This window comes from Alligator sinensis, unplaced genomic scaffold (genome assembly GCF_000455745.1).
Source record: "Alligator sinensis unplaced genomic scaffold, ASM45574v1 scaffold814_1, whole genome shotgun sequence".
Classification (NCBI taxonomy): Eukaryota; Metazoa; Chordata; order Crocodylia; family Alligatoridae; genus Alligator; species Alligator sinensis.
This window is the reverse complement of record NW_005842352.1, coordinates 262,522-281,524: the sequence shown is the minus strand read 5'-3', so window position 1 is coordinate 281,524 and position 19,003 is coordinate 262,522. Positions and strand designations below refer to the sequence as shown.

General features: G+C 40.9%; 2 protein-coding genes across 3 annotated transcripts in view; both read right to left on the bottom strand.

The window, feature by feature from the left end:
- SHC4 (SHC adaptor protein 4) overlaps positions 1–4,542 on the bottom strand; it is a 66,796-nt gene extending 62,254 nt beyond the window's left edge. The window contains exon 1 of the mRNA XM_025210496.1: positions 4,468–4,542. The gene's annotated coding sequence lies outside the window, so the exon portion shown is untranslated. The remainder of the gene's footprint in view (positions 1–4,467) is intronic.
- Positions 4,543–6,639: 2,097 nt separating this feature from the next.
- The window catches only part of SECISBP2L (SECIS binding protein 2 like), a 43,213-nt gene continuing 30,849 nt past the window's right edge, over positions 6,640–19,003 (bottom strand). The window contains exons 14-18 of one of the 2 annotated variants that reach the window (XM_006029033.3): positions 17,437–17,599; positions 16,738–16,958; positions 15,154–15,308; positions 12,420–12,639; positions 6,640–11,193 (exon numbers count right to left, since the gene is read on the bottom strand). In XM_006029033.3, the coding sequence (XP_006029095.1) occupies positions 10,520–11,193; positions 12,420–12,639; positions 15,154–15,308; positions 16,738–16,958; positions 17,437–17,599 (1,433 nt within the window). In that variant the 3' untranslated portion in view covers positions 6,640–10,519. The remainder of the gene's footprint in view (positions 11,194–12,419; positions 12,640–15,153; positions 15,309–16,737; positions 16,959–17,436; positions 17,600–19,003) is intronic. The other variant, XM_014522441.2, reaches the window with a different exon arrangement.

Sequence of the window (19,003 nt, the reverse complement as noted above, 5' to 3'; positions counted from 1 at the left end):
GAGCAAAACAAGCATACCGTCTTGCTAAGAGTTAAGTTTTAGCTTATCCCCGAGTGTACTCCTGTGGTGTACTGTATGACATCATAATACTCTTCCTCTGCCCTCTTTGCATCTCAGAGATATCTTGAATATGAGGCATTTGTGGTCCTTGGTGAAAGACCCCGGCATACTCTGAGGCAGTACAGAACTGTAACGTTAGTTAACCATGTTATTGGTTTAGGCAATGAACAGCAACTCTGTCCTTCTTTTGGCCTCAGTTCTGGGTTGTTGTCCCAAATTACTTATTAAAACTCTGCAACTACCTAAAAATGCAAACTTGGACAATGGGAACAAATCTAATGGGTCCACAAAGTACCATACAATTTGTGCCAAACAAAGCCACCTACAAAATGGAACAAGTCTCAGCAAGACCACCCCAGCCCTAGGGAAAGTTCAAAAGGGAATGGGGAGCAATCATGACTTCAGATTGAGAACTGTGCTCCAGTCCTGGGACTGGTGATGTCACAGGAATATTTTCCCCTTGCTTACAGTATAGACTAGTGAAAATTATACTTTGATTACAAGTTAAAACAAACAAACAAACAAACGACAACACAACCCCACATATGGCCAAGCATAACCAGCTTCCCCTGCTGTCTGATCAGCCTCCTAGGTGGTAGCACGTAATAAAAATTACAAAAAGGAAGCTTACAAGAAGTGGAAACTTAGACGAACAACTAGGGAGGAGTACAAGTATATTGCTTGGGCATGCAGGGATGAAGTCAGGAAGGCCAAAGTGCAACTGGAGTTGCAGCTAGCAAGGGATGTGAAGGGTAACAAGAAGAGTTTCTACAAGTAAGTCGGTAGCAAGAGGAGAATCAGGCAAAGCATGGGTTCCTTACTGAATGGGGGAGGCAACCTTGTGATAGAGGATGCAGAAAAGGCTGAAGTGCTCAGTGCCTTTTCCACCTCAGTCTTCACAGGCAAGGCCAGCTCCCTGACTACTGTGCTGGGCAGCACAGTTTGGGGAGGAGGTGAGCAACCAACAGTGGTGAAACAACAGGTTAGCTTTTCTAAATACTCCCTAGACGTATACACTTCCATGGGGCTGGATGGGATGCACCCAAGTGTGCTGAAGGAGTTAGCTGATGTTATTGCAGAGCTACTCGCCATCATCTTTGAAAACTCATGGCAATCAGGAGAGGTCCTGGATGATTGGAAAAGGGCAAAAAGTACCCATATTTAAGAAAGGGAAAAAAGGAGGATCCAGGCAATTACAGAGTGGTCAGCCTCACCTCAGTCCCTGGAAAAAGCATGGAGCAGATCCTCAAGAAATCCATTTCTAAGCACTTGGAGAAGAAGGTGATTAGAAACAGTCAGCATAGATTCACCAAGGGCAAGTCATACCTGACCAACCTGATCGCCCCCTATGATGAAATGACTGGCTCTGTGGATACAGGGAGACCAGTGGATGTGGTACACCTTGATTTTAGCAAGGCTTTTGATATGGTCTCCCACAAATTTGGAAAAATCATGGAGCAGGTCCTTAATGAATCTATTTTAAGTACTTGAAAAAGAATAAGGTGATTAGGAACAGTCAGCATGGATTCACCAAGGGCAAATCATGTCTGACCAACCTGATTGTTTTTCTATGAAGAGATGACTGCTTCTGTGGATGTGGGGAGATTAGTGAATGTGACACACCTTACTTTTACTAAGACTTTTGACAGTGTCCCACACCGTTCTCACAAGCAAGCTAAGGAAGTATCAGTTGGATGAAGGGACTATAAGGTAGAAAGAAAACGGTCTGAATAGGTGGGCTCAAAGTGTAGTAATCAATGGTTCAGTGTCTTGTTGGCAAGTGGTATCAAGTGGAGTGTCCCAGGGGTCAGTTCTTATGTCTGTTTTCTTCAATATCTCCATCAACAACCTGGAAGATGGGATGGAGTGCTTCCTCAGCTGGAGGGAGTAGTAGATATACTGGAGGGTAAGGCTAGGATTCAGAGAGTTCTATACACATTGGAGGATTAGAACAAAATAAATGCCATATGGTTCAATAAGGAGAAGTGCAAAGTCCTGCACTTAGGGCAGAACAATCCCATGTCCTGGTACAGGCTGGGGACCAATTGGCTAAGTACCAGCTCTGCAGAAAAGCACCTGGGGGTTACATTGGACAATAAGTTGAATCTGAGCCCAGTGTGGCCTTGTTGCCAAGAAGGATAATGGCATCCTGAACTGCATTGGTAGGAGTGTTGCCGGCAGGGCAAGGGAAGTGATTATTCCCCTATATTCAGCACTGGTGAGGCCACCAGTACCTGCAGTACTATGCTCAGTTTTGCAGCCCCACCCCCACTAAGAACGGATGTCAAAAAGTTGGAGAGGCGCCAGTGGAGGGCAACAAAAATGGTGAGGGGACTGGGACACATACCTTCTGAGGAAACTGGGCTTATTTAGTCTGGAGAAGCAAAGATAGAGAGGGGATTTAAAAGCAGCCTTCAGCTACCTGAAGGAGGGTTTGAAAGAGGATGGAGCTAGACTGTTCTCAGTGGTAGCAGATGACAGAACAAGGAGCAATGGTCTCAAGTTGCAGCAAGGGAAGTTTAGGTTAGATATTAGAAGAATTTTCTCACTAGGAGAGTAGTAAAACACTGGAATAGGTTACCCAGAGCAGTTGGGGACTCTTCATCCTTGGAGGTTTTTAAGACCTGGCTAGACAAAGCCTTGGCTGGAATGATATAGCTGGGGCTGGTCCTACTTTAAGCAGGGGGTTGGACTAGATGACCTCCTGAGGTCGCTTCAACCTTAATTTTTTATGATTTTCTAAGTATAGGAGACTTAGTTCTCAGTATGGAAGACTGGCCCACAGTACTCGTCTCCCTGTGCTTAGTGGGTCAGCACTTATGCCTTTTCATCAGTGAGTCAGAGGTTGGTTTACCGCTCTGTAGGTACCTAGAGGCGGCAGGAGATCAGCAAGACATCTGGCATGGTATTAAATATTTTTTTACCATGCTTGTTCTGCAGTCTTACAAGTTTTTTTGTTTGTTTGTTTGTTTTTTTAAAACAGCTCTGCCCATATAGAGTTTTCCCCTGGCACCCTTACATCATCACTTCTCCAGCTTTTTAAATAGCATGCAATGCATAGATGCAGAAAGAATTGCTAGACTTTCACCTCCTGTTGAAACCACTCAGTGGGAGATGGGAACACAATTCACTCATGCCTTTGAAAAATCCCCCTGGTCTCTCTCGCCCTTACTTACACTTTTAAATTCATTTTTGAATAGCTTTGTGCTTCTAAGCATTTTCCTATAGTCTGTTGGAAAGGGGCCATCCAAAAGAAGGGCTCTCATTTCTTTGAGCGCACACAAAATAGCACATTTTAGAATGACTGTGCTGATACAATTCCAAAAGCTAGTACAAGCACAGTTAACTGGTGCGCTGTAATTGAGATAGCAAGAAAAACATAGGCAAGTACAGAGGAGGATAATAAAGCATTATAAAAAATTAAAGTGATTGTACCATATGAAGCTAATATGCTTTTATACTATCAATATGAGAGCTCTGCCTGTGTGCACGGCAGGATTACCATGGCCTCCAAGAGGTCTCCAAGGGAACCCAAGCACAAACAGCACTTTTCTAAAGATAACTGCAGGAAATGCAGTTACCCTATTTCCTCTATTTGTCTTTATATAAAAGCAAGTCTGCTTTTAGTGTTACATGATTATTAGACTCCTCTCTGCTTATTAAAGTACAGTCCTGGGAGACTAACCATGTTAGAGGAGCCGAATATTTTAAATAATGTCCAGATGGACACCCACACATATCCGCCTTGCAAACAAAGAAGTGGATCAATGACTTCTGTATTGAGGAAAGCGATCAAGTGTCAAAGGACAAGGTACAGTACAACAATCAATGACATAATACTCTTTTGTCCGCATAATGCCCTTTGTTGTCAGGGCAGTTGGCGTACACAGCTGCATTTCTTGTAGTTAACTGACTTTTCAGCAATCTAAACTAAAGAGGAAAGCGGTTACCTGTTATATCACTTTGTTTGTGAGGAAGTTGTGAGATAGCATAGAAGTACCAGAATTTATATATAGTTTCCTCATTTGCCTATACAATGGCTGAAAATCATTTTGAAAGAATACTGAATAACTAACCATGGGCAGTTAGAGCGAGATATAAATCACTGGGCTCTTTTGCACACATCACAGACCTGCAGGTTCAAGAATTCTTACTGCAAATTCCCAGCTTTGTCCCTAGACCACTGATAGTTAAGATGACACTAACCCTTTGGTAGAAATCTCTGGAAAGGGCTCTTAGCAACCCTGAATACAGCGTTCAGAGGTGTCCAGACATCACTATCCAAGTATTGGTACTTTGCTTTTAACATTGAATTATTTTGCTTTACAAGTGTACCTGCATGCATCTAGTCCTAGAACAGAATTAATACCAAAACACCAAACCCCTCCCTGCAAAGGTAGTACTGACCTGAGAAATCAGTCCTGAAAGCAATATGTTGTGAGAGTCGTCAAGTGCACAGAGCTAGCTGTTCTCAGAGCTCTGCCACTTTTGCAAACAGTAAGGCAAGATGGTGGATGCATGAGAAGTTATTTTTAAAACTTCTGAAGATAGACTCATACACAAAAAAAAAAAATGCAGCAGATTGCCTAAAAAGGAACTGGAACTAGAAGCCTGATTTGCAAATATAAAGTGCTCACCCATAAGCCCTTTGGGTGGTTCTACCCTACCTACTTAAGTTAAAGGCAGTCATTCCTGTGTGGTGCAAAGTCAAGAGAAATCACGCATTTTAAAGTATTCATACGTTAAAATAAGAAGTTCCACTTTCTTGGAGTGAGAGTTCCAACAGGGAGTGCTGGGCCACTGCTTTGTGATGTTCTTTGAAGCACTGGGATTCTTACCTAGCAAGCCCCAAGCTAAAAGTGCAAAAGCACATACAGATATTTTTAATATCATTTTCATATTTCTGTTGGCTGCTCTAACCTGGGACTGCAATCTCAGAACAATGCTAAAAAAACTATTAGGAAAAGTCATACACCAGGCATAACATTTGAATGAAAGCAAATGTGGCATTCAAACAAGATGTGCTAAAAATAAGGAAGTCTTAGCCTGAGAACTAGGCCAATGAGAACCGGGGTTTTAACAAAAAAAGCTTTCAAATAAATAATCTAAAATGTTTTTTGAGCCATGGTAGTTGCATTATTAACACTAAAGATTTTTCTTGTAGACTTTTCAAAATTCACTGCCGGTTAAAAACATCCATGAGAAATTTCAGTGCAAAGTGGATTCTGCAGGAGGTAACAGTACCTAAAGTTATGATTAATAATGAAAAGACTTCCAAAAAGTGATAAAATAATTACAACAACAAGACTCCAGTAGCATTTTAAATTTTGTAGAAAAGTAAAGTTTTCTAAAATTGCATCTATAATGTTGTGCTATGAATAAGTAAATGACAGTTATAGCAGAGGTAAAAAAATGACAGTCACGATGAGAGCTGGAAAGATGCATACAATTTTCCTGCTCCTTTGCAAAAGGAATGAGTGTAGATTTAATGATGCAGGCGAAAAGACCAGAGCAGAAATTAAGAGAAGCAAATACAAAACCCTATCCAGTAGCATGGAGTCGTACCAAAAATCACCTAATATTTAGGTAAGCTTTTCCCTTTAATTTTTAAGTTGAAAACAACATTCAGGCTCAATTTCAAAATGGTGACATTGACTAATAAAATTAGGGGAGGTTGTCAGAAGTGACTCATTTTACATATCATATCTAAGCCTACATTTTTCTGGGATTATCCGATGCAACGGGGCGGGGGGACGACGACTAGATATGATGACCCATAAAGTCTCTTCTAATCCTACATTCTAAATATTGTTTTCATGCCATGGTGACTGTTGCATCAGAAATGTGTATGGGATCAATGGATGCATTAGTGAATGTCAGCCTCTGCTTCTCAAAGCCTGGTGTATTTGCCTCATTTACACTCTTTTATAGTTATTTGTGCACATTAATAAAGGCCAACTTTACCACTTCAGCCTGAAAATATGCTGTTCATAGCTAGGGTTTGTCTATACCAGGAAATTTATCAGCATAGCTGTAGTGGTATAATTATAACCAGAATGGCTGTGCCAGTAAGTTTCCTCATGTAGACAAACCCTCTGTTATATTTTATTCACTGTATGAAAGAATGCCAAGAGCTCTGCTGAAAACTCCACTCAACAAAGATTTTGTGCAAAAGTCTCTTGAGTTTTCATTCAAGTACTCTTTATAGAATTTGTAAATGACAAAAACATACATCTCTAATGATATAAAGCGGGCTTCAGGACATGGTCTTGTTATCTGGAAACATTTCAGTGATGGTAACCAAAGAGAATGGGCAGTGACCCTCCTAGGAGCAAACTCTGAATTTGGAAACAATGCCTTGTTAGCATGTTGTTCATTACCACGGAGGCAAACTGAGGCGGCCCAGAGGCATCTCCACCTCGTGGACAAGCTACAGAATGGCACCGAGGCGTGGAAAATAAAACAGCAGCACATCTTCACACTTGATCAGGTGTTCAGCATATGGTGCTCAAACAAAAACAAGCATTCAGCTGTGTAACTGGTAATTAAATAAATCACTGCAGTACTAGACCAGACATTGCTACAATCATTTTTATTAGTTATGGAAGAATTCCCCACTAGTATTTACATAGTGCAAAAAGCTGTTATTACTCCAAAAATGTACGGTAGACAGAACAATTATCCTTCATACAACAAAAAAACTGAACAAAATTCTGTGTATTTTTTATAATAATATTCTACTATTTTAACCTAAGTGTTGTTACTACAAATTTTAAGACATTAAAGATTAAAGTTTACCTTATTAGAATTCATTTAAAAATAAAATACATAAGCCATTTATGAATATTTAGAAGGTGGGCTGTGCCAACTGCATTTTCACTGCTGCCTTTCTGTAGAGTAGAATTTCAAGTTGGACATTCTTACATTTCACTGCGTGTGGCAGGGCTGGGTAACAAACCCATATAACTTCCATCTATGGCTTTCTTGTGCTGGTTTTTGTTTTTGTAAACAGGTCTTACTGAATTTTTTAAAAATATTGAAATCAACTGAATATTTTGATTAGTTGGCACAACTTCACAGAAAATACTTAATGACAGTTTTAGCAAACAGCAGCTTTTCAAACGATAATACTTTTTGCATACATATTTAAAGTAATGTTAATCAAATTTAAGCTTTGTGTTAAGGAACTGGACTGAATAACGCTGTATAAACCTCCACCCAATTGAGTATTAAACATATCTCACCTTTATTTTAAGAAATCAGACAAGTGCATCATTGTAGAAGAGTTTGTCATTTTCATTAAAAAAATATGGGCCTCAAACCTTCAGTCACTGCTTAGCTTCAAGCTTGCTTGCACTTAGACAGGTGCTTAGTTAAACATGCAAATAAAATCTATTAAAGCCAACAGGACAAATGTTCCTAAAAAGTCAAGTAGGCATGTGTTTACAGGATTCAGTCCTACAACCTTATTCAGACAAACTAAGAAAACAAAATTCCTCTGAATAAGGACAAATTCCTCAGGATTTTCTCCTTTATGTCCAATTTTATCTACGTTTGATTATTTTTCCACAGATACTGGAAATGTTAAATACATTTTATACATAACCACCCCATCAACTTGAACCAGACACCCTACCACACATTACATATTATTTCTAATGTTTTGCCAGATGCATTAAACCTAGTGAAATCAAGACCTATAAGAACATCTTAAGAAAAGTTAAATACTTGTTTTCTGGATAATCATCTTCACAAAGAAAAAAAACCCCAACATCTTTACATCTATAACTTCAGAAACACCAGTTTTTGGGAGTGTAACAACCAGTATAACAAACTGTATACTTTTACATTGATATAGAAATCCAGCTATCTTAAAAAAAACAAACCATGGTACTGTACAAAACAGCCCATCAGAAAGTTATGAAACACTGTTAGGCTATTTCCGCTATGGAGAGAATCAAGATTACCACAATGAGTTATTCCTCTCAAGTGCTCAACATTGCAAGATACTTCCCTAGTTTTAGGTGTAAATAGACCTCATCCCAGAGGCACTGTCCTTCCTCTCTGTTATTGCTCATTCCTAGCCATCAAAAAAGGAAACAATGCTAAGTGGTTTCCTTCACTCATTTTTGGTTTGCCCTTCTAAAGGTGATCTGTCAAACTTGACTAGGTTCCTCATCTACTGGCCAACTGAGGGGTACCAGAAGTGCTGCAATCACCTTTAGGAACTCAGTATTATTTAGGAAACCTGTAGCAAAATAACAATTATATAATGGTCTGAAGATTACAAGAGCCGTTACTGTTTGATACAAATGCCAACAGTTTAAAATGACAGTCAAAATTCAGAAGAGACATATAAAAATTTGTAATTATATTACCTCAAGATTAAGAGTTATTTGAATCACTGGCACTGAATAAACAAAAGGAAATGTACAAGTGGTTTGTTTTTTTAAAATAAAGTTTTGGTCAAATTCTGTCCTTGATGTGCACCCATGATCAGAGTTGGTGTGACTGGGAGCTGTGTCCATGAGCAAGTTTTGACTCTGTCAGCAGTTCAAAACCCTATCATTTCCTAAGGCAAAGAAACTTTTCAAAAATATACAGACAGTAAAATCTGCCATACAAATAGTTGGGAGTTAATAAGGAGGCATCATTCCTTACCCTTTTGTATTTCTATACAGTGCTTGTTCTAGTATCTAGGAATATTATATTAAGGAACTAAGAACATGACAGAACAGACGGCCAGTTGTACCAGCAGCTCTTTTCAACACTTTCCCATATAGCATTTGCTATGTCTACATTAGACGCATAATACTTTAATTTCTACTATGCTTGTTAGCATGAGAGGACTATATTATCCCTAAACCCAGAGTCTGATTTTTCCAGCAAAAATAAATTGCCAGTATTGCAAATATTAGAAGTGCTGGTCCCAAAATCATTAAACAAACTTTATGTGCAACTAAAAAGATCAAATTGTATTGTGCCATTGAAAGTTTCCAATGCCTCCTTTTTTAAAATGCAAGTGGTCTAGAACAGTTATGTAGCACTAAAACATACCTATGAGATCCACCAAGCCCCTTCCCCCCCAGAAAAGTCACTATTCATGCAAGCTACTCTTTGGCTACTCTTGCAGCAAAATCCTTGGTACTGACAGCTTCAGGACCTCTATACCCAGTACTAAAGTTGGAAAATTCAGACTCATTGCAGGCAAGGTTTGGACACGGACTCCATCCTCAAATCAGAAGCAAATTCATTCATCAGATAGATTTAAATTTCAACGCTAGGGACAAACATGGAACAAGTCTATAGTAACATTCATTTTAACTCCCAATTTCCAAACCACTGAAACACTTCTCAGTACTTCAGGGCACTTCCCCTTTCATATAACCACTACTTTCTTTACTACTCTGGAGGTCAATGCTTAAGCTGCTACAACTGAGGAACAGAAGTTCACATTTTCAATGAGAAAATTTAATTCAAAGATTGATCCTGAACACAATACAAGAAGTGCCCAGGAAGAGAGCATGCAAGTGAACACCATCAATACACTGAGCCACTAGATCGGTCACTGTTAAATATTTAAACTTCTGTCTGGATTTTTTAAAATTAAATTATGCACATCAGCAATTCTGAGGTAAGTGAAAAAGAGAAGGAAGCAGTAAGTTTCTAAGAACAACATGGATGGTGGTCATAGTTAATGGTTCCCCAAGCTGTGGCTCTATAGACACAGTGACTTTTTACAGCCCGACATTTGCAAACAAATAAATACATTATCTATAATTATTTTGCCATTGTGGTTGGAATTATTCTGATATCAAAAGTTATTTCAAGCTTATTGTGACCAATCTCAGCACAAAGTCAGCAGCTTTCAACACACACACACCCTCACAAACCAAGTAAAATGCTGCATCTATTTTGGCATAAAAATCATGCATACATTTCCTTATAAATTTACTCTCTTTTGAGTGAAAGTGGGGGCTTTCAGCTTTTCTTTCAAGAGAAGCAAAACATCTTTTTTTTCCTGGTATTATTAGAAAATTATGGCCAAATGGTTTAAAATGACTAGAAATGGTGGTCATTTTTGCCAGTCTTAAAATGTGGATGTTTTCAGAATGAGTTGAAGCAGCACATTTTAAAAGAATTTTGTTTAAAATTGGTCATTTATAAGTATTTTCCTTTTACAAAACAAGGCTCAAATGAATACCTATAAACTGAAATTTTACACAGATCATTTCATTTCTGGGAGCTACAGATCCTGATTAAAAGCTAAGTTACAGTTTTGTCTTTTTTTAATGAAACAAGTAACAAAGACAGCTACAAAAATATCTGTTGTGAATTAAATACGCATATTAAATGTTTAACAGTGCAAAACGTTGAGATGAAGCATACAAAGTAATGGCTGCAACCTTACAACAGTTTTAATATAATTTTTTTAAAAGTTCCTGAGTTTGTGCTTACTTTACGGCATAAAGTTGGAATCAGTGTTTTCTTTATTCAGAGAACTGCAGATGGTGGGTTTATGTTGGACATTACTTGTGTGCTTATCTGCTGTCCATTCCTCACCATCAATTACTGCATCTACCTGCTCGGGAGTTTCTATCTCTTCCTCTTCACTTTGTTCTGTATTATCTTCCTCTGCACCACTAAGGGTTTTCCCAAGCTGAAGGGTTTCCATAGTTCTTTGGGTCTCTGAGACCCAAGATTCAATTCTGCTATTAAGCTGAACCTCTACAGAAATAGGTTCATGGGTATAATCTTCATCTTCCTCCTCCTCCTCATCCTCCTCCTCTTCAAGCATTCCTGGTACAAGAGTACTCGTGGTGCTGGTCATGGAGGAATTCAAAAGATCCCTGCAGCTGCCATCCAAAGATCCTGTCTCGGTGCTCTGTTGCGAGGCCCACTCCAGATTGTCATCTGGCTTCACCTCTTCTTTGTCACTTACCATGGTTTTTCCATGATTCACAGTTGAGGTAGTCCCTATTGTAGCTAGAGGCAACTGTTTATTAACAGTGGCTTTTTCATTTGGAGCACTAACAGATTTTTCTGGAACTGTAGCCTTACATGAGGACTCCCTCTCATTTTCAGAAGTTTCTAGCCCATCAGATGTTTCCACCATGCTTCTCCAGTTTGTTTCTGAAAATGTCAAGATAACAGTTTATCAGAAAATTGACATTTACTTTGAGATATTTTTTTTAAACAATCACAACAACCCTAGAGAACTTGTTTAAGAAACTTGTGAGGTAATATGGCAGTTCATGCATCAACTCGTATAAATACACTTGCATACAAGTGTGACAGCACTAGTAAGTAATACAAGTCAAGAATTAAGAGAGGTACTGAATGACAGTAAACTGGTCAGAAACTTATGTAGAGAAAAAAACAAATTTGAAAAAAAGAGAGTTGGAATGATTACAGAAACTTATTTAAGACGGGTTCTATAACCCATTCTGAAACCCAAAAAAGAGGTGCTATACTTGCTTCGGACCTACAAACAAGAAAGCTGGAAAAAGCAAAGGTTGAGGTGTGCAGGCAAAAGAATACAAAGATTTTCCCACTAACAATCCAAAAGGAAGTTGCCAAAATAGTATTAAAGCATCATCTTGCTGGGAAACAAATACTGATTCAGAATTCAGATATTAAAGTAGAAAAACCAAATGCAAAAATCCATGTTACAGCAATCAAGACAGAAACTTAATTAAGAGAAGGGCTGGCTCAGGGACATGGCAATTTATACTACCGATTTGTCCTTGACCACACAACTATTTTATGCTCGAATTGCAAGATTGGTGCAATCCCACCCCCACCCCCCTCTTATGCATTGCGCTTAAACGAGCTGACTCATAAATCAAGTTTGATTATTGCTCAGGTCATGGCCACCCTCCAGGACACTTTGCCAACTTCCCTTCAGCATCAGCTTTAAATGTTTCTGTCTACCTTGGCTCTTTCCTGCCTCTTGTTCTTCCTCAGTTACATGACCCCTTTATAGGTGTTCAAGGCTGTGTCTTCTTATATAAACTCAAGGCTATGGGAGAATTCTTCTACTTGGAAGCAGATCCTCCTGTTGCTTTTCTGAACTGCTTTGCATTGAAGCAGTATTAGGAAGTTAGACCACAGCTCTGAAGTAGGACTAAAAACATTATTCTCATGCATTTCAGGAAGAATTCCCCAGAAGCTTGCCCTGGCTACTTAGAAGCTTGACCAATTTGGGATCACCCTCCAGAACTTGTATAATATTTTATTTCATTTGTTTTTAAATGTATATATGGCTTAATGCTAACGTAAGAATAATTTGGCAAGTCCTACATTTTGGTTATGGAAATATAAATTACCATGTTCCTTCCATAAGCCTTCCCACTTACCGTACTCCTTCTCATTCACTTCAGATATGGGTTCTGAGATAACACTACAGAATGAGATAGCACTTGCTGCAGAAGGGTTACGAGAATGTCCCATGTGATGAGGTGCCTTCTTAACATTTCTTAGGGCCTCTTCTGCCTGTTCCTGTTCCATGGCTGCAACCATATCTCTGTAAGCCTTTCTGGCCTCCTCAGTCAGTGATACCAACTTATTGAATAAGTCCTAAATATAAAAGCATATTTCTATTTATTAGTTATTTACAAAAAGTATTTTCATTTCTCAAGACCTAACTATGAAAAGCAGTCGTTTCTGTTAAAGTTACTCTCACATTTTCCAATTTTTTCTTTCCACTGGGATAGTTTTAGATGACACTAGAGTAGGCAGCAAAAGTTAGAATACTGATTATTTACAAGCTTTCAGGAAAAATGCCATCAATCCATTCCAAATGGTAGGAAGACACTGGAAAAAAAACAACTTATAACTGGTGTAGTTTATATTTTGCATCTATGGTTTCACTAATAAGCTGATCTCCAAAAATATTTTGAATGCATTGTGTTATGACACATCTAGATGTGGAGAGCCAACAGTCAAGCCTTCAGCCTGGGCAATGGATTTGCAGAACATCTTGTAGACCAGAATAAGAAATGTTCTTATTTTGCATGTTCAAGGAATTCAAGTAGGTTGCCGATTTCAGTAATATATGTTTCAGGAGAGACAAAAGAATGGTAGCCCTAGCCAGTCAGGCAGCAGCTTGGCTACATTTCCCTTGGAACTGCAAGCTTCCATTCTGGATAATGCATACACCTACTTAATAGGGCTGTGTGAAGCTTCGGTCCCCAATTCAATTCAGCCCGATTTGGTGGCCGAATATCTGAATCGAATCAGGAGACCCTTTAAATCTCTCTGAATCAATTCGGAAAGATTTGGACATAGACACAGCTTTAAGTGTTTTTTCTACATACCTCTAGGTAGCAGGGGCTCGTAAGTGCTGTGATGCTGGGTTGCACAGAGTGTCCCACAAAAGTGCAGGGGGCTCTCCTGCGCACTTGGCAGCAGACTCCAAAGTGGACCAGAAGCACTTCCGGGTCTGCTGGAGAGTAAGCAGGCCCCGCCGTGTCCCCCTGACTTGGTGACTAGTGTCTCCTGGGTCTAGGGGGTGATGGTACCCAGGGTCCCCCCATGGCCAATCACCAAACTCCCTGGTGGACCCGGAAGTGGACCAGAAATACTTCCGGTCCATTTCTGGGTTCGCTGCCAAGCACGTGGAGGGCCCCTCTGCACTCCTATGGGATTCTCCATCCACCCCAGCATCGCAGCATTCAAAAGCCACACTGCTACCTCTAGGCATGTAGAAAAAAAAAAAACATTTAAAGTTGCGTCTATCTCACTGATTCTCCGAATCAACATCAAATCTTCAGATTTGGCCAAATCGAATCAGGGACAATGATCTGAGTCAATGAATTGAATCACTGTCCCCGATTCGGGCCAAATCTGAATTACACCCCTACTACTTAGTGCTGACAAATAAGTATTCTGATGATGCAATACATATATTATTTACATAAAACAGCTTTTCTCATAGATTTTTTTTTTCCCCATAGACATTAGGGCTGGAAGGGACCTCGGAAGATCATCGAGTCCAGCCCCCCGCCCAAAGGGCAGGAAGTCAGCTGGGTTCATAGGATCCCAGCAAGATGAGCATCCAGTTTGCTCTTGAAGGTGTTCAATGTGGGCGCTTGAACCACCTCCGGTGGCAGGCTGTTCCAGACCTTGGGGGCTCAGACAGTAAAGAAATTCTTCCTTATGTCCAGCCTGAAACGGTCTTGTAGTAGTTTATGACCATTTGACCTAGTCGTCATCCCTTGGGGCGCTCTGGTGAACAAACGTTCCCCCAGATACTGGTGGTCACCCCTGATAAACTTGTAGGTGGCCATCAGATCACCCCTGAGCCTGCCCTTTTCCAGGCTAAAGAGCCCCAGGGCTCTCAGCCTGTCATCGTAGGGTCTGCTTCCCTGACCTCTGATCATGCGCGTGGCTCTTCTCTGGACTCTCTCTAGCTTCTCCACATCCTTTTTGAATTGTGGAGCCCAAAACTGGACGCAGTACTCCAGCTGCAGCCTCACTAAGGCCGAGTACAAGGGGAGAATGACGTCCCGGGATTTGCTTGAGAAATCCAACTCCCTTTGCCCCAAATAAAATTTAAATAAATAAAATCAATCAAATCCACACAAGTTTTAGTACAGACTGCACCTACTGTCTATGTGGAGGACAGGATTGGTTACGTCACAAACTAAGACAACATGCTGCAAGCACAGGTCACATTCAGTAAGTCAGCACACTACCCCCAACATAATTTCTTGCCAAATGAAGCAAGAGATAATCCTGTGATGCAAGGAAAAGGAGTGTTAGGGCCCTGCTAGATTTCCTCACTACCAGTGATCCCCTTCAAAGGGTCTGCAAGTCTGGTCCAAATATTTTTCTCTAAGAGAAAGGAGGGGGGACAGCAAATCTAACATTAAATGAACATGCACTGGCCTATCAGTTCTGCAAATATACAGTTTTGAACATTGGTCAATGTGAAATTGGCCTCTGCAGCCTGTTAGTCAATACCCTGCATATTTACTACAGAGATTTTGCAAGCTCAAGAACAATAAAGTTTTGCTCACATACATCATATGAAAGAAATAGAAAAGGATATTCACTATTTCAGCCATTCTGCAGACATAAATCACCTACCTCAGCACCTGAATAGTTGAAGATTCCCACCACACTAACAGGAACTAACTTGTTCACACAACGACCAAGAGCTTTGCGTCCAAGGGCAAAGACAAAAGGAATTTCCTGCTCCCGTGCCATGGCTATTACATTATACAGAGCTTCATCCAATCCACCTTAGGAGAAAAACACATTGAAAGCTGAAGTGCAGAATAATTATCAGTAATGATACATTTGGATTCAATTCTGCATCCCATAATGTGTGCACATCTTAAACAGCTAAAAACTTCAGTATATACAACCACAAGTTGTTTAATTTAAACCACTTGCTGGAGGGGTGGGGGAAGGGAGAGGGAAAAAGAAAAATCAGCAAACAAATATCTTTGTACAAGTAGTAATGCTGTGAAGACAGTGTTCAAAAAAATTAAATTAGATGAGTCTTGTACTCCAACAGAACAAGCAGTACTTTAGTGTACATAGCCACTAATCTGTATACCTGGGCATGTTCTATACCCAACTCTGTGGGCCAACAGCAATATCGCTGCAGGCACTCTCAGAAGGAGCTCTCTGTGATTCAACAGAACTTTCCTTCCTCTTCCATGTTCTCAGGAAATCATTTGCTTTGTGGTGATGGCCAAAATACACTGGACATGAGAGGTAAACACAGACAAGCACAATTCCTGGTGAAAACACTTTAGACAACTAATATGAAAATGACTGAAGAGGACTACAATCAAAATATCATTTTTCTTTCTTTCCTTTTTTTTTTTTTTAAATATAAGTCAGGGTGTCAAACTCCTTTGGCCCCATGGGCCAAATGAATGGTGCATGACCAATCCATGGGCTGTGGGAACAGGGCAGAGGCAATCCCACAGTCTGGATTGAGCCCCACCTTCATCCTCAACATGCCACAATCAGCACCCACAGCACTTGCTCTCGCCAGTCCAGGACCATGCTCCTGACTGGAGCAGGTATCACATGTGACACTCACAGACTGGCCATTGTAGGCACTGGATCCATCATACAAGAGGGAGTGGGCTCACAGGATCTCACCGCTAGAACCCGCAACTCTGGGACCTGGTGTGGCACCTGCCCTGAATGACTGGAATGGATGCTGTGTGCAGCTTGTGTCCCAGACCAGCTGGAGTGGGGGCATGCAGCAATCTCAGACTAGCCCTGTGTGGGTGCTGCATGCAGCACAGGTTCCAAAGCAGGCACATGCTTCAGCAGTCCAGCACGCACTGTATGTAGTTTGAGGGTCAGCTCAAGACCCAGAGCCAGCAGCAGGGGCCAGATGATGGGGCTCTGCAGTCCAGATGAGGCCCATATTTTTGACACCTCTGATGTAAGCTAATGCTGTTAAAGGTTAGATACAGTCATGCTAGATTTCCATGTAAACTATACAACATGGACTACTTTCTTGTAGTCATAACAGAAGAAATAAAGGGCAGAGCAATATGAACTCATTTTACGAAGGAGAGGTAAGAGGTCATTCCCTGAGACAACAAAGGTTTTAATAAAAGATACCGGTAGGGTGACACTGGGGAAAATGCAACATACACACACCAATTAAAAATTCAATTGTTTCATCAAAAGCTCACATACCTTTTGATTGGATTTTTTCACAGTTTGGAGAAATTATCACACATTTGATCTTGTTTAACTTCATATGCTTAGTAACTTCCCGCAGACCCATAACAAGCCTTCTCCTTGCTTTAGCTCTCATTGGATCCTTTTGGTAAATTCGTTCCTGGAAGCTGACAAGCTCTTGCAATAGCAGAGTTACACATTCATCTATTTCTTTACTTAGGACTTGATTGCAATATCTGTCAATTCAGAAAACATCATGTTTTAGCACATAGTGCACACAACACTAGTTCACTGCCATATATTTTTTTCTTAGAAAGAAAAGTTTACTAAAACATTTTACTTCCTTGATGTGTGTTACTTAGTTTATAAATGCATTTTTATTTAGGAAAATAAAGTGTATACCTGGAAAGATGTAAAGATTTTTCAAATATAATAATAATGAATTGTATTCAGTCAGAATACTACCTGCCCCAAATATGAAGCAAGAGAAAATAAAATTAATGGCACAATTGATTATTTCTTGATATAAATCAATAGGAAAGGCATTGGTATGTTGGTTACAGGTAATTCAACAGCACTGAAGTTCAACTGCCACCCTCCTTGAAAGAAGCTCCTCAAAATTATAATTTATCCTGTGACAAGCAAGTAAGAACAAGTGTCAGGAATAAATGCATGTTTGCATTGGGTACAAGGTAACTTATAGGAAGTGCTTACTCTCTGAATCTTTTGCTGTGAATTTTCGTTATTGCTGAAGATGCCATGGGACTACCTATCCCCGAACTAGCAGGGGAGCCTTGTGATACTGGAGTCATGCAATATGGAGAGTTCTGACTTGCTGGAGAGAGCGAAGTATCACTAGGCATACTTAGTCCAGTTTCTGGAATAAATGGATTATAGCTTTGAAACATAAAATGCCTTTACATACAAAATCCAAAGTTTAAAACAGTTTAAAAAGTTTAAATGCATAATAATACATGCAACTTATCACCTCCCTTTCTACACCACTATCAACATGATCATTTGCATGCACTGAGCATAATTCTTATATCATATTGATATTTACCTTATTTTTGCACATATTTCAACTGTCAGGAACTGAACATTTGCTACAAATACTATTGAACAAAAAGACAAGATCTGTACTGAGGAAGCAGCAAAAGAAAAGAGGCTACCAAGACATAAGCACGATGAAGTAACAAGTTTATGCAATTGGGAATTCCTTCCTAAGGAGAATGAGCCCTCAAGAGAGGGGATCTGAAAAAACAGAAGAGTGGGCCGTCTCCCAGAAGCAAAAGACAGAGGACACAGACACGAGACTAAAGGGAACCCTGGCAGATGCTGGCAAGGATCCAGTAAGGACCCACATCAAGCAAGCCCTGTAGATGTCAGCTGATTTCACCATAGCTCCCTCTCAGCGCTGCCACCTGCTCCACCCCTGGCTCTTCCCAGCTCAGCCCCTGCCTCCCGCAATGCACTGGGCAGGCAGGTGGCGGCAGCGCTGGGAGGGAGCTATGGTGAAATCTGGGGTGGCTGCAGCCCCCTCTGAGCCCAGCCCTTAGCAAGAAAAGCCAGGCACAGCCCCAGCTCCAGCCCACAGCGGCAGCCTGCCTGCCCCGCGGAGATCCAGGGGCACATGCCCCCCACCCCCATGCCCTCCCAGGGTACAAGCAGCAGTGGGAGCCACTGAGCACCCACCGAGCACCCTGCCCTACCCTGGCTGGGCAGCACCTGCTCCTGCCCCCTCTCTCATTGGGGGCAGGGGGTGGTGTTGATCTACCTTCCCCCCTGCCCCCACACCCCTTCCACCACAACTGACTTCCCAGGAGGGAGCTCTCCACGCTGCCGGGCTCTGCTCCTCACTGCCTGCATGCTGTACTGTGGCTGTGTGCACGCATGAGCATTTATAAGCCAAATTATCGGCTCCATTGGGCCAATTTCCAATACAGGTTTCCCTCACCAGCCATGCGGGTTAGGTTCCTGAAAGTTCCCATGGTTGGCAAACTGGCAGGGCCAGGGGAGCAGAGGAAGTGTGAGAGGCATAAGTAGGGCCAGGGGGACCGTGGGGGGCATTTTCAGACTGTACCCCCCTTTTCTCTGAAGCGTGGATACTCAAAACCATGGTTGACGAGGGAAACCTGTACAGACAATTTTCTTTATAAAAAACGGTACCAATCCAATATCAGACCAATGTATTAGAGGTGCATTGATACATTTTGTAGACCTAGATCAGGCTTTTTTAAAAATTCCCACTACGTTGATTGGCGGCGCCGGGGGGGGGGGG